Source organism: Cervus elaphus, chromosome 17, assembly GCF_910594005.1.
Source record: "Cervus elaphus chromosome 17, mCerEla1.1, whole genome shotgun sequence".
Taxonomy (NCBI): domain Eukaryota; kingdom Metazoa; phylum Chordata; class Mammalia; order Artiodactyla; family Cervidae; genus Cervus; species Cervus elaphus.
Window position 1 is genome coordinate 63266197 of NC_057831.1, and position 15411 is coordinate 63281607.

At 36.2% G+C, this 15411-nt stretch overlaps 1 protein-coding gene across 3 annotated transcripts in view; it reads right to left on the minus strand.

Annotated features, from left to right (window-relative positions):
- Positions 1-15411, minus strand: part of GABRA2 (gamma-aminobutyric acid type A receptor subunit alpha2) — a 140565-nt gene that overhangs the window by 60225 nt on the left and 64929 nt on the right. For all 3 annotated transcript variants that reach the window (XM_043871103.1, XM_043871105.1, XM_043871104.1), the window contains 2 exons: positions 5774-5994; positions 3332-3414 (listed from right to left, as the gene is read on the minus strand). In XM_043871103.1, the coding sequence (XP_043727038.1) occupies positions 3332-3414; positions 5774-5994 (304 nt within the window). The remainder of the gene's footprint in view (positions 1-3331; positions 3415-5773; positions 5995-15411) is intronic.

Genomic DNA, 15411 nt, shown 5'->3' on the forward strand with positions numbered 1-15411 from the left:
CTTACCTGGAACCAAAATCTGTGACCACAAATCCATTCCCACTTAACCATCAGTTACAATAAAGTTATTGCTGTGTCTTACTCACTGTGTGATCTTTCAGTGACATCCTACAATGTGTCTGCTTTTCTGAATGTCACTAGTAAATGTTAATATCAGTGAAAGACATGCACACGCCTACATCCACAAGTAAACTATAGTATATAAAATATTTTTCTGAAACAGCATTCTAAAAATATGTGCATTTATATTATTTATATTTATATGTGTGTCATTGTTTATATATACATATATTTAATAGCAAATATCTTCCTATAGTTTGCATATGAATGAATTCAGTTACTCTAAAATCTAAATTTCTATTAAAAAATTTCAATTAATCATTGATGATTTTGTTGTTATATATAAGTAAGTAATCTTAGTAATGTGTATAACCAGCAATGCATTCTCAGATTATCAAGTGGCTTGTTTTGTTTTCCTCATGAGTACATATAATGACCTTCTCTTCAATAAAATTTCAAATGACACATAATTTAATAAACCGAAAAGACATCACACGCTCCACTTTATATCAGAAGACCTCAGAGTACTCAGCAGTTGTAGATCTTAATACTTATAAGGTTTTATTTTAAGCAATTATAATAATTCCACTTTTTAATTTTGATGTTTACCTTTAAACATAAATAAGAGAAAACGAAACTCTGCAAAATGGTGACATTTTTGAGAAACTAATAAGAGATCAGTGGGAGGGACTCTTTCTTACTCATAGCTGTACTTTTCACACCTGTCATATAAGGAAAACACTCTCGCTTCATTCTTGCTGGATTAATCAGGAAACTTATAACATTTTAATTTTGTTATTTACTACAATATGAAAGACGGAAATCTGGATGGAAGCTCAAGAATATGTTAAAATGACTGATCCTTCCCATAACTTTTATAAAAAGAAATCATTTCATTTGTTAGGTAGGAATATGTTTTTTAGATTTGGGGTCTGGTGAGAAAAGAGAGAACAGAAAGTTATGCAATGCAGATTTGAGGCATTTTCTGGTCCACAAACACACATGTAAACTCAGAAACTATTGTGATTTTTCAGTGAAGTATAAAAGGAGAAAAAGACAAATTTCTTTATAAATTGCATGTCTAGATTATGTTCCATTACATAATTTTACTTAATTTAAATCAATAACCCATTTTGAGTCCTAATCTGAATTAAAGAGGCATACTAACCAATTCTTAATATTTGATAACCCAAACAATACCAAAATCATTTTAATTATTAATTTTTATCCAAAAAAATTAAAATTTCTTCTGGGATGATGCCCAGAGTACTTTTAGACTTCCCTTCAGGAAGTTTTAGATCAAATTAAATAGCAAGGAATTGTATAAAGACATGAAGCAACAGCAAAAAGCAAAACAAAATTGAATTCAAAATTGTAAGTTAGTAGAAAAGATGCTTCTTTTATTTGAGGATAATGATAAAACTCCAGGAATTCCATCACGTGTGGGAGACAAGGAAATTTTTTTAAACAAATGAGAAGTAAATGATTAGAAGAAAAGGTCACGGCTCCTTCTGCCAAAATTTGTCTTGCCAACATTTTAAGTTTTGGGTTGGCCTGTTGGTCCATATACCATACTGCTGTCTATACAATTAATTCACTATGTCTCAAGTATGTACTATTGGCAAGGATAAATAAAATAATATGCAACTTTTTTTAACTCTATGTGTCAGAAAAAAATATAGAGAAAACTAAGTAAGCACAATTCAACAAAAAATGCCGAACAATAAGCTCTATATGTTGCTTGCAGCACTTCTAAATACAGAAAACCATAATCTCAAGTGCACAATATTACATTTCTCTGAGCATGCACTATAACACATTTTAAATGTTCATTTAAAATATTTTCGAGTGTATCAATTTCATATTCAGAATTGAGACATCACTTAGGTTTAGTGTCTTAATGGCATTAACTTGTCCACTGCAAAATCCTTTCCTTCTTAGATCACTACTGCATCTTCAATAAATACTTGCTTTGGTATCAAGGCTTTTCAGTTATCTATTTAATACAATTTATGCAATGCAAAGGATCTTTTCTGTGCTGTATATAATGTAGTTTTCTAGCTTAATACTTATTTGGAATAACATGATTGACTATCTTAAATAATTTTTGAAGAAGTGCTAGTACTGAAGTGATAGTTTCCATGACAGGAAACGAAGGCTTTGTAATTATACAAAGAGGAGATTCTCAAAGAAAATTGGGAACTGACACCTTTTGTAATATAGAACAAATAAGATTGAATTTATCATTCCATAAAACTATGATCATCAAAATAATAAGAGGGTTTTGCATTCGTATTGGCCATCATTCTTCCTTATTCTTCACTTGATACAGTCTGTGAGCAGAAGGTATATTATTTAGTCATGCATATTTTTAATCAGCTGAGAGAACTGCATTTCTATTCAAGAGTGAAAAGTCAGAAGCTGCTCAGAATGGACAAAGATGGAGTGCTAGAAAGAGCACGGTTTCTGAAAAGGTCAGGCTATGGGACTCTCACAAAAGAGAGAAGCTGCTTCGCCATTGTCCGGGAATTTATCCTGAACCTGCCCTGAATGCCTTGTGGGCCTAGGGAGATGATTTGACCTTCCCTCTTTTCAATTATTCTGGGAGAGCTAATGCTTCTGGTTGACATGTAAGATACAACCTCAGCGACCTAAACAACAGCCAAATGCACCGTGCCTTTTCTGAAATACTTTTTGTACACAGAAAGTGCCCACATGGAGCAATCTTGCTCCACTGACTCTTTCAAATTTATTTTAGAAAAAAATTCCCTCTATTATTAGAAAGTGGAAAGATAATTACAGAGATCCAGATTCTTTTTTCTTTTTTTTCACCTATTCTCTACTGCCATTTGTGTCAGGCTGATCACTAAACAACAGAATCTCTCCTTAACATTTTCACTCTCAGTTGAAAAAAACCCCACTTTATGTTGCATTTTAAATGTATTTGCACTTGAAAAAGGAGGTAAACGATAATAGTCCGGAACTTCAAGGAGTTCCCACTTTTTCATATGTATAAAAACATAGGGTGTTTTTTACTAGCAGTAAGGAAAATGACAATTAAACATGATAATTAAGATATAGTGATATTTGAGAATACAGGAGGGCTAGCCAATTGATTACTTGAGGGAAGTCAGTATATTTTTTGTTTCTACATCTTGTTAGAAAAGCATTAAGCATCCCATCGTATGAGAAGGAAGTACACAGTTAAGTTGTGATGCTGACCATCTTTGATTTTATTGACCCAAAACATGCACCTCCATCCCCATACTTACAGCTGCCAAATTTCAGAGGACATGAGTGGGCATCCATTGGAAAATCCTCCAAGTGCATTGGACATTCAGCTTGAACTGTAAGCCTAAAAGTCAAAATTTCACTCTTTGTTTAAGTAAATTGGCAAGCCAAGATAAATCACTCCTTATTGTTGTCAATAGAATTAATGATGAATGATGAGGTAGGATCCTCATCATGGCATCCTATTAAGCTAATTCCCATTTAAATATGCTTTTGTTATTTCACATTTAGGCAATCGTTCAGAAGATGTTAGCATCAATAAAATCTGAGCACAAGTAACAAAACCTAATTAAAAATACACTTTACTTAAGCATTTCATACTCTGTGGTTAGTTAAGAAAAAGTTATGTACATGTTTTTGAAGGTTAGTTTCCCATTAACTTTACTATTAACATCTGAAATCTTTAAAAAATGAAAAAAATCTCTATCATAAAAAGAAAGCTATTTTCTCCCAATGTTCCATCAATAACCATATAGCAAACCTGATGCAAGAATTCAACAATGCCTTGGGGAAGCACCCTTCAAAATTAATAAATTGTAAATGAATATTATATACTATATATAGATACACATGAAAGTGAACGTGTTAGTCGCTCAGTCGTGTCCTGCGCTTTGCAACCCCATGGACCGTAACCCACCAGGATCCTCTGTCCATGGAATTCTCCAGGCAAGAATACTGGAGTGGGTTACCATTTCCTCCTACAGGGGATTTTCCCAACCCAGAGATCGACTCCAGACCTCCTTCATTGCAGGTGGATTCTTTACCATCTGAGCCACCCAGGAAGCCCATAGATACATATATATGCTAGTCTCAACAAGATATCTCTAGGATATATATATGTATCTGTCTTTATTTATATCTGTAAATACATACATATATATACATAAAAATATATATATTAGAAATATATTTTTGAGACTAGACTGTTAATCAAATTATGAACAGAAGTCCATAACTGTTGAATTATAAATGTTAAAGAAATATATTTTGTATTTTCATGATCACATTAAAGAGTAATCATAGCAAATTTATTATAAAGAAAATTATCGATTATTCCATTTTGCACAAAGGTAAAGTAGATAAAATAGGTACTAATTTGAAATTACAGATGAATCTCTTATGATGACCAAAACAAATGGGACCAACAATTAATTATAATGTATATACTTCTAAGAGCTTCCCAGGTGGCTCAGTGGTAAAGAATTTGCCTGTAAATGCAGGAAATGCAGGAGATGGGAGCTGAGTACAATCCCTAGGTTGGGAAGATCCCCTAGAGTAGGAAATGGCAACCCATTCTGGTATTCTTGCCTGGAAAATGTTGTGGACAGAAGAATCTGGGGCGGGGGATGGGCTACAGTCCACGGGGTCGCAAACAGTCAGACACGACTAAGAACAGAACAGCATATACTTTTAAGAGAGTATTTAAGTAGAACTCTATACAACTTTTTCCAAAATCCCAAATTTCCAATTTCTTTTCTTAATTCACAGGACTGATTAATGTGTAAAACCAAGCAGGATATGATATCTGCATTGCAAGATTCAACAAGCGAAGCAGAATGAATAGCTAGCTTCCATTTTAGACAATGGTCATTTAGTAATGAAAACTACAAAAAAAGTTTTTTCTTTAAAGATCAGGACTGCATATTGTCCCTTCTTAAATAACTTTCACAACTGAAATTTACCATTTAACATTTCACATGAAATAATAATACATCAAGTGCCTGGAATACATATCTGTCTATATATAATGCTGATGAAAGCTATTTATTTAGACAAAGTATTTATCAAATTTTACATTTTAGATTATACATCATTTTATTAGATTTGTAATTGTTTTCCTTGTTACATAACATTTTAAAAGATTAATTTGTGAGAAGAGTTAAAATGGAATAGTTGCTAGAGTCAACAACTATATATTTCTTTAGATAATTTTTAAGACTGTATCATCTGAACTTGGAGTTACAAGGCATCTCTGAAGTTGTAAAAGTATTTTTTCTTTCCTAAGGAGAATCAAAATAGTAAGTGAAATTTGCTTAAAAAAAAGACTTAAAATTTTGAAGGAATAGTTCATGAGATATTAAAAACAAAACTTCATGCTAGTATAAATAAAATTTTAACCCATACTGTTAAAATTGTACTTAACTCCAATGTAGTATGAAAAGTACATTGACAAAAAAATAAATACATTTTTAACAGTTAAAGCAATTTTTAAGTTTTAACACACTAAAATGAGATTCAAACTCATAAATACTACCTTACCTTTACTTTTTAATATTCAAGCATTTACAAAACATATTCTGGTTATCTCAATAATCTGTTGTAAAGGTATTCAACTTGCTAGTACCTGACACCTAGTTTGGCTGGTTGGTTAACGCACAGACTCCTCAGTATTTAAAGGCGACGCATCAGATCTAAGCATGTACCTCATCGTGTACAGCAGGGTGCCGTCATCCTGGATTCGCAGAAGCTTATTTGGCATTGTCATATTGTGCGCCACCGACTTCTTCCCATTGTGGAAAAAGGTATCTGGAGTCCAGATTTTGCTGGCCATTAAATTGTTGAGTCGAAGGATGTTCATAGGACCTTTAAATTTTAATCGTTCATCTTTCCATTTTTGTCGAAAGAAAACATCTATTGTATATTCCTGAAATAGAAAATAGAATTTTTGAAAAATAATACCCATTTTAGACACAAGGATACTATAAAATTAGAAAAAAAGTAATAACATAGTTCAAAAACACAGAAAACTATTTTGAGAAGTGAATTTTGAAAAATCATTCCTTTATATTTATCAATAATTGTTGCCATTTACAAAAGGATAAAGTGTATATAGTCACACAATTAGTTACACACTATGAAAAGAAAATGAGAAATACTTTCTCTGACCTCTTTCAGTTGAATAAATTCTTAGTCAAACTGCATTACTGCATCGTATGGTTTAAAACTACTTGGAAAGGGGGCATGCTTGGGCAGAGTTTGGGTGGATTTGTACCAAATTACTTAATCACTTATCTCAAGAATGAATAAGCAGGCAGCCTGATTCTCAGTAGCCAAAAAAAAAAGAGGGAAAAACAGCAACTCTTAAACACACACACTGTCAGATCTAAATGACATTTTCTATTACCAAAGAAACTGTAAAATATCTTATTGCTTTTTTAACCCTAAAAAAATGATGAGATATCATATTGTTAATGAGAAATTGTTAGGAGATGATGATTTCAATAAAGTTTATTTTATGAGTTAGTTGTAATGAAAATACTTTGACAAGGTAATAGAATACTAAAAGTATGAATGTTTTGCAAACAAACACCCCTAGGTTACAATGTACCTTTAAATATTCATACAGACCAACTATTGATCAATTCCTCTATTATCATTCTTCAATAGTTTAAGTTGATTTATTCAATCTGTCTCTCTCTCTTTCATCCTCTCTCTTTATCATTCCCCACCTCCCTTTTCTCATTCTCTCTCTGTCCTTCTTAGGATAAGAGAATGCATACATTTTAAATATGTACAATTCACAATTATGATCAATACTGACAATTTATTGGATATTAAAATTTTGGTCAATGTATGTTTGTGCAAACATTTTCATGATAAATAACTAAAATGCTCAGTTACACCCCTGAGACTGGAAATTCAGAAACTGTCCTTTGAGCACAAAGCCACAGTCATCACATGTTTGAAAATAAACACCTTAGCAATTGGCAATTTCACTCAACTAAAATTGTCTGTTTAGAAAAAGACATTAAAAAGGTCACATATTTATGACAATATCAAATCATTTGTACAAACCTCACTTAAGTAAATGATTCTGAACAATTCCTCAAAAATTGAATGGATGAAGATAAGCAGTCAGCCACAGGTAATGATATATGGACAGAAGTAAAGAGTGACTCTGGGTCCTAAACCTTGGTAGAAAATATCATCACCTAATCTACCCTCACTGTGATTCAGTCACTCTTTAAAGTTTAATTTATAGAAATATAGCTCAATTTAAAAAAAACTAGATTAGATGAGTTTTTAACATTTATTTATTTTAATTGGAGGATAATTACTTTACAATATTTGATGGCCCCTGCCATACATCAACATGATTTGACCATAGGTGTACATGTGACCCTATAAGTTTTTGCTATCTGGTATGTTTTTATGTAAATGTTTCTTTGCAAATGTGGTATTGCCAAATCCATGTCTGATGTGAGCACACTGGACATTTACTTGCTCAGTAAATGAATATACTTTACAACTTTTTATAAAACTTCAAATTTTCTATTTCTACAGAACTATGGGATGTTTATCTGTTTCAGAAATTCTTGCTAATAGTAGCAAGCCTTTCCTATAGACCCCTCACATGGAGACACTCAAGGTTTCCAAACAGTACATTTCAGGTGAGCTCCTTACTTTTACCCTTGCATTTTGCATTGGAGTGTAGCCCTTTAGCAATGTTGTGATAGTTTCAGGTGAGCAGCAAAGAGACTCAGCCATAAATATTTTAAAACTATTTTTAGGAACACTGCTTTTGAGCCTTCAAAGCATCCCAAGTGTACTCTGCCATCCTAGGCAGACTGATTGTGCATTTTTCTCCTCCCCACAACCAGGCACATTCATATTACACTCGAGGCAATTTTCCTAACCTTGCCATGCCTCGGATAAAGCAAGTGCTCTACCTGCCTGGGTCAAGAACTCAACTCTCAACCACACTCCCAGTCCCCGGAACACCTGGAAGAAACACAGTCTGTTTATCTTTACTACGTCGTAAGGCTTTCCATTACTACAGCATCATGTACTGCAGTTATACCTTTGTTGTTCTTCTTTGTTTAGAATCCTTATCTAAATATAAGAAGTAAGTGAAGTTTTGCTAGTAAGTAGCGCACATTATGTCCCTGGTACTCACCCTGCCCACCGCCACCAAAGGCAGAGTCCTGTGGGCAAGTCATCCCACGGGGAGAGACGAAACTACAGCAGGGAACGGTCAGGGGGCGCTGGGCTCGTCTACATTCAGTGGGCTGTGATTTGCACTCAAGTAACATTTCAAGTTATAATATCTAGTTTTGATTAAACTAACTCTAGTGAAAATAAACTGACTTAAAAAATCACTGCTAAGTAATACCGTGGATTAAAGAAAACACTAATAAATACACAACCCGAGTGGACAACAAGAAAAGAGGATATCACTTCTATGACTAATATGAGTTCTTCATTCGTCACATAAAAATGATGAACTAATCAACTCTACAGAGAAATATGCAAAAGCAAATTTATAATTTTCAGTAAAGATAATTAAAATATGAGTTTAAATCCATTGTATTTAATGATGAGCTTCATCTGAAGCACATATTGTACAATGAAATACTGGTCAATGATAGTATAAGGACATTGCAAATACTAAGTTGTTTTGAAAACCAAACATCCAGAAAATGAAGATGTATATCCAGAATTGGTGGATGGGTTTTATAAAAATTGGCATGATGGTTTAGTAATCAGTAACCAATAATACACTTCTTAAACTTGAATTTATGTCTCTTTCTGCACCTATACCAGTTATTGAGACAAGTATTAAAATGATATGAATTTGGAATCAGATCTTGATTGCTATATTATAAACTATTTAAGCAAGATATATAAAAATAAAGCACATTTAAACATAGTAATTGTTAAAATACTCTCAGGAATAAAAATATTAAGTAGAGTAAAAATAAATCTATCTTAATAATTACATAATGATTATCTCTGAAAATAATATGCATTTAAAATTAATATTCCAATTTCTTGTTTTGTGCTTCTCAGAATACTTCAATGTATTAGTACAAAAACATATAGATATGTAAACAAATAAGTACCATTGATTCACTAATTTTTGTGGTTTTGATTTCAAGATTAAAGTAGTGGGAAAGGAGACATTTCAATTGAATAATATGTACCGCATATCCACTAAGCTACAACAGGATTTCCGAACAAATTATTTGCATATGTAATTTGATATATATATAGATCAAGTTAAATCACATATAACTCACATTCTCAGTATTTGAAAAGAATGTTCTTGAAAGGTTTCTTAAAATAAACCTTGTTTGTCATGAATATATACTAATAAAATAATTATTGGATTTGTGTGTTATAAGAAAATTGCTAGAGAAGTACAAACAGTACAGCTTCTTCAGACAAACAAGACTTGGTCCCTTGAACCGAGGTTCTACAGAAATAAATAACACCAAGGTCAACCACAAAACTGTTCAGAGAAAACACAACAACTAAGGAACAAATTTAGAAAGAAACACAAAAGTTTCACAAGGACACGTCAGCACGCAGCCATCCTCTGCTGGTGTACAGGACACATGAGGCTAAGGGAGACGAAAAGTCAAAGAATCCGCACACTTGAGGATTTGAGAAATTCTTTAAGGGAAATTTAATCAAACATCTCTGTTTTATAGATGGATTTATAAACAAACTTAGTGACTGCCCTGTTTCCAAGCTTGTAAGGGACAGAACTCAGACAAGGATGCGTTTTCCAGCCCAATGTCTTTACTGCCACTAAGTATTATTTCCATCAAATGTATTGCAAATAAGGATATCGCTCTCTATTGCACAGTTAATTGGATAAATATGATTTCAAGGGCACATTAACTTAGTGAAGACAGCATATTTCTTACTGCTTGGCTACATTAATTATAAGCCAGTGCTTGTAGCCAATTTCTGAAGAGTTTTATCTACACACGAAAACATGACCAAATCTCAGGACTGCTCTTGGAGTGATTTCTCATTTCCTTTGATTTACTGAGTGTGTTTTAAAGTCCCAAAATTTATTTCATTATACACTTTTGCTATTAAAGGACAGTCTCCTCTAGGTTTCAGTCTGTGTTTGTTTTATCGTGAAGAAAAACACGGCTTATGAGACAGGTATACAGCAATTAAAGAAATAACACCCTGAGACTATATAAGAATGGTAAGTTCCAACACTTTCAGTTGGTACTCACAGGGGTGGGAATTAAGACTCTAGCCTCGTATTAGCCCTGCAAAAATTGCAAAACGTAAGAAGCTTAAGAATAGATCAGCAGTGTCAATAAACCCAATTAGTACCCATCATAAAACCTTATTATGCAAAGAAGCTCACACAAACAGACTGCAGACCACCACAGCTACTGCATTTTTGGACTATTGCATGGGCAAGATGTCTGGGCTTTCTCTTTGGAACTGCATGCCTGGCAAGTTTACAAATTAGAAACTGTTACTAAAGATTCAGATTCTAACAGTAAATGATTTAAAATATCTAATCAAAGTACTTAATGATTAATAGTTAAAATATGTCAATTGCAACTCATTTTGACACAATGTATTGTTTAAAATTCATTACAGTCTTATTAAACATACAGCAATAGTTCCATTTCACAGGTAGGGAATATTTCAGAAGTCATATTCATTAAAAAAAGAGAAAGAAATCCAACATTTGAGCTCAAACCTTATGTTTCCTGACACTACGTTCTTTTTGTTGTACCATACATAAAAACAATCCTTGGAGGTGGGACAGAAATTTCCTTCTTTATAGACTAAAGAATAGACTCCAGTCCTGTGTCATGGAAAGTTACAGGAAGAATTTAGTTGCAGGTTGAGAATCAGAGTTTTGAAATTGTCAAAGTTTTCTTTCCATATTTAAAACTGACTCAAACACAAGATGGAAAAATAACAACAATAATAAGTTGAGTGACAGGAAATAGATGTTAAGTGCACGGCCTCATAAGTCAAGTGGACCAGAGCACTTGACCTTGAGCAGGTTACTTAATCTCTCTTTATTTCAGCTGACTTCATCTGTAAAACAGTGGCAATTACACAACTTATTTCTTATAAGGATGAAGTGGGATAATACATGTAAAGTTCTTAGAAATAGTTTGGATTTCACAGAAGGTAGCCTGCTATAGCCTGGTATAAATCACCTTCGCAGGAGCCTTCTTCCCCAACTCCCCGAAAAGTGTGGCCTGAGAAGAGAAGGACGCCCATCAGTAAAAGGTCACAATATACAGGGCCAGAGGCAGAGGCTACGCAGAACGCCACAAGAGAACTATAAAATAGACCACTGTGCTTTCGGTGTCTGGGATAGTACAGAGGTCACTGGAAGGAAATCACACGCATGCCCCGTGAGGCCCTGCGTTTATCTAACAGCCATACAAGCGTCACAGATTGCCAAGAGAACCACCTACAGAGCAAGCTGAGTAAGAAGGCGCGTCCTAACCTCCCAGTCTGTCCCGCCCTCTGCTCCCCATCCTTGCGCCCACATGTCTGGTCTCTATGTCCGTGTCTCCATTCCTGCCTTGGAAGCAGCTCCATCAGTACCATTTTTCTAGACTCCACATAAAAGTGTTAATATATGATGTTTGTTTTTCTCTTTCTGACTCACTTCACTCTATATGACCGAATCTAGGTCCATCCACATCTCAGCAAATGTCCCTATTTCATTCCTTTTAGTGGTGGGATGGCGAAGGTGGGAGGGACATCCAAGAAGCAGGGGATGTATCCATGCACATGGCTGATTCACTTCAGAGAACAGCAGAAACTAGCACAACTTGGAGCAATTATACTCTGATAAAAAATAAACACACCTGAAAAATGTCTACCAACAAAAAAGATATTTCCTTCCTTTTTATAATCTCCCTTTTCATTGCCTCAACTCTAGAAAGACCCAGAAAGAGGAGAGAACAGTCGATCACAGCCCACCAGCCACTTTGCAACCCTTACCTGTGACTATGGCTGACAAGAGGAGAGAAGCTCTAAATGGCACAAAATATTGATATTTAAACTGGACTGGACTGAGCTCTTTGATATTTGAAAGCGAACAGAAGCTATAAGGGGCACCCATGATATTACACGATATGGGGAAAGAAGATCCATAGAATGAAGTGCTGTTAAGTTTACTTTTGAATTTCTAAAACCCTTGTGATGAAGTCCAAAGGCTTTCTTAGAGCCTCCAGAGCCCTGCAGTGACCTCTCCCTCCCTCACCTCCCCAGTCTCATGCCTAGAAATTCTTCATACACTCTGCCGATGGCAGTACTGGTTCTGCAGGGCCTCACATGTCATGCTTCACCTCACTACCCAAACTCATGGAATTCCCCTGCAGTCTCCTCCCTGTCAACCCCATCAACATCTGGCAATGTTCACTCCACACTGAGAACAAGGACAATGACCGCCTTCTTCAATGCATCACCAGTATCTAACTGCCCAGAACATAGGAGGTAAACACTAGTTAGTCCATGAACAAACAAATGAGAGGAATCACTGGAAATTAAGTGTAATAACAAGGATTCTGGGCCATAACAGTTCAAATGGTACACAAGGAGAAAGGCATCGGCAGGGGCCGATGATAGCGCAATCCCCTAATCCTTACATTCACAAGTGTGCAGTGCGAATGTGTATGTGTATGTATGCCTATGTGACTGTATTAAACTAATCACAGCAAGCTCTTTTTCTATATAATATGTATGTATTAAAGTATACTGCTTTATTCTAAAGGAGATCAGTCCTTGGTGTTCATTGGAAGGACTGATGCTGAGACTGAAACTCTAGTACTTTGGCCACCTCATGCGAAAGTTGACTCATTGGAAAAGACCCTGATGCTGGGAGGGATTGGGGGCAGGAGGAGAAGGGGACGACAGAGGATGAGATGGCTGGATGGCATCACCAACTCGTTGGACATGAGTTTGAGTAAACTCTGGGAGTTGGTGATGGACAGGGAGGCCTGTGTGCTGCGATTCATGGGGTCGCAAAGAGTCGGACACGACTGAGCGACTGAACTGAACTGAACTGAAAATATACTAACACATATTGAAAAAGCCATGAGATAATAAGATCTGTGGTAATAGAAATCTACTATGTTTCAAGTTTGATTTGGAGACGCTTTTATGGAGTTTGGGGGCAGCTGGCTATAAGGCCCTTCATGATTTGGTTCTAAGTTGTTTTCTAGTCTCCTCTCCCCCAAATCCCGAAGAGCATTCTAGGCTGCAGTCACACTGAACTTAAATTCATCAAGCTCTTTCACTCTGTGCTAAAACACTCATCCCGTTAGGTAGCTGGCCAAACTTTGTCATCCTCTGCTATCTTTTTTTCCCTAGAAATCCTCTCAGATATAGACATCCTCTACCCATATGCTCACTACCACCATATCAATCCATAAATACTTCAACAAAAACATGACCACACTGTTTTAAGATTGATGATTTTTTCCCCCCACGACACTGTGAACTTAAGTATTCGGCTCCCGACACTGACAGATACAGAGAGTGCACTCAGCAATCTGGCTGAGAAGACCAAACACAACTCATGCCTTCTAGTAGCTCAGGCTGCAATAAAGAAAAAAGACATACAGAGTTTTATAATCCAGCATGCAAGTTCATCAAAGGGAGTCAAAGTCATGTTGTGGAGCATGGGGATCAGAAGGATTGACTCTGCTTGGAGTAAACCTAGAAAAACATCAGGGAGGATGAAATTTGAGCTTGGCTTTGAATAAATGAAAGCTCTCCAGTTGGCAAAGCAGGAGGGAAGGCATAACAAGAAGAGGGAAAAACATTTGCAAGGCCACAGAGTTGTTAAAGATAATGGCAGGTTCTGAGAACAATGAGAAGTTCAATGCAACTTAAAAAAAAAAAAAAAAGCCTGTCTGACAGTCATAATGCCTTACAGCTATTGCCCTCTGCCTTCCCTCCTCGCCTCAACCAAGCGGCTTAAAAATGTTGCCTCCACTCTTTCTCCATTTCCTCACCTCCCACATGCTTCAACCCACTGCAATCTGGTTGCTTTTACCATGATCAACAAATATCTCTTTGTTCTTAATCTAATGACACAGCTAAATCCTTTCCTTGGCTTTACCGTAATTTATGACACTGTTGTTTTCTCCCTACTTTTGTAATGAATGCTCTCTTGCACTGGCATTAAAACCACATTCCCCTGGTGCTGTAGATAATCCTCGGGAAAGTGCCCACGGTACCGCAGACCACCTGTGTTTGACAGTCATCTCCCCGTAACGGTTTCTCCTGGAGAATGTAGGGGCACACGCTAGTGAGGGTGTCTATTATTCCTCATGGCATATAAACTCTGCAGAGTTCTCCCTAAAGGACAGGCCCCGCCCTTGTAACCTTGGGAAAGAACACGCAACCGCTCCGAGTTTTATTTTAAAAATCACTTCATGTTCAGAAGCCACAGTCGTTTGTTATTTAGCTTACACAAAAGCGCAGGGGAGTGGAAAGGAGCGCTCTCCCAGAGGCCGTCATGGGAACTATGACTGCATGTGCGCAGTTCCCACAACCCTTCTGGCTGCAGAAAAGTAATGGCTGGAGTCACGCCACCTCTATCTGCATTCTTTTCTGTAACTATCACCTCACTCCCGAAATGAGGCTTCACTAAGGGCAAAACCTACGGCTCATCCCATTCCCAAAGGAGCCATGCCTCCTTCAGGACTCAGAGTCCGACCTGGACAGAGGGCTGTAACCGGTACAGACACCTGACCACTGGACATCACTGCATCTGGGCAGGAAGGGAAGGCAGTGCCCCCCAAGGCTGATGACCAAGGATGGAGCACAGTCTGGTTGAGAGCAGGGAACGCTCCTCCATTCTGACAGACATCACGGCTGCTCCTTCTCAGGCTCCTCCACAGTCTCTTTAATCCTCCTCTATCCCAGAGTTTCTGTAAAAGCATGATTACCATATCACTCTAATCTCTTTCCTTGTACAAGTTCATGTATGCCCACGGTTTCGGCTTTCAGATGACTCCCGAGCCATCTGCACTCTAAGCCTTTCTCTTGAGCTCGATCTACGCCTGCTACCTAGACATTTCCAAGTAAATCTCTTACAAAGACCCCAACCCAATATGTCCAAAACATATTCATCCCTCAGACACAAAAACAAAAGCAAACAAACTTTTCTTCCAATGTTCCATATCCCAATGAATGGTACCTTCATCCATCCAATGCTCCCAAACCTCCATCCTATATTTCTCCTTCAACTCCTACCTCCAATAGGTCACCAAAGCTTGTCAATTCTATCACATCTCTTAAATCTTTTCAGTTTTTTTTTTTT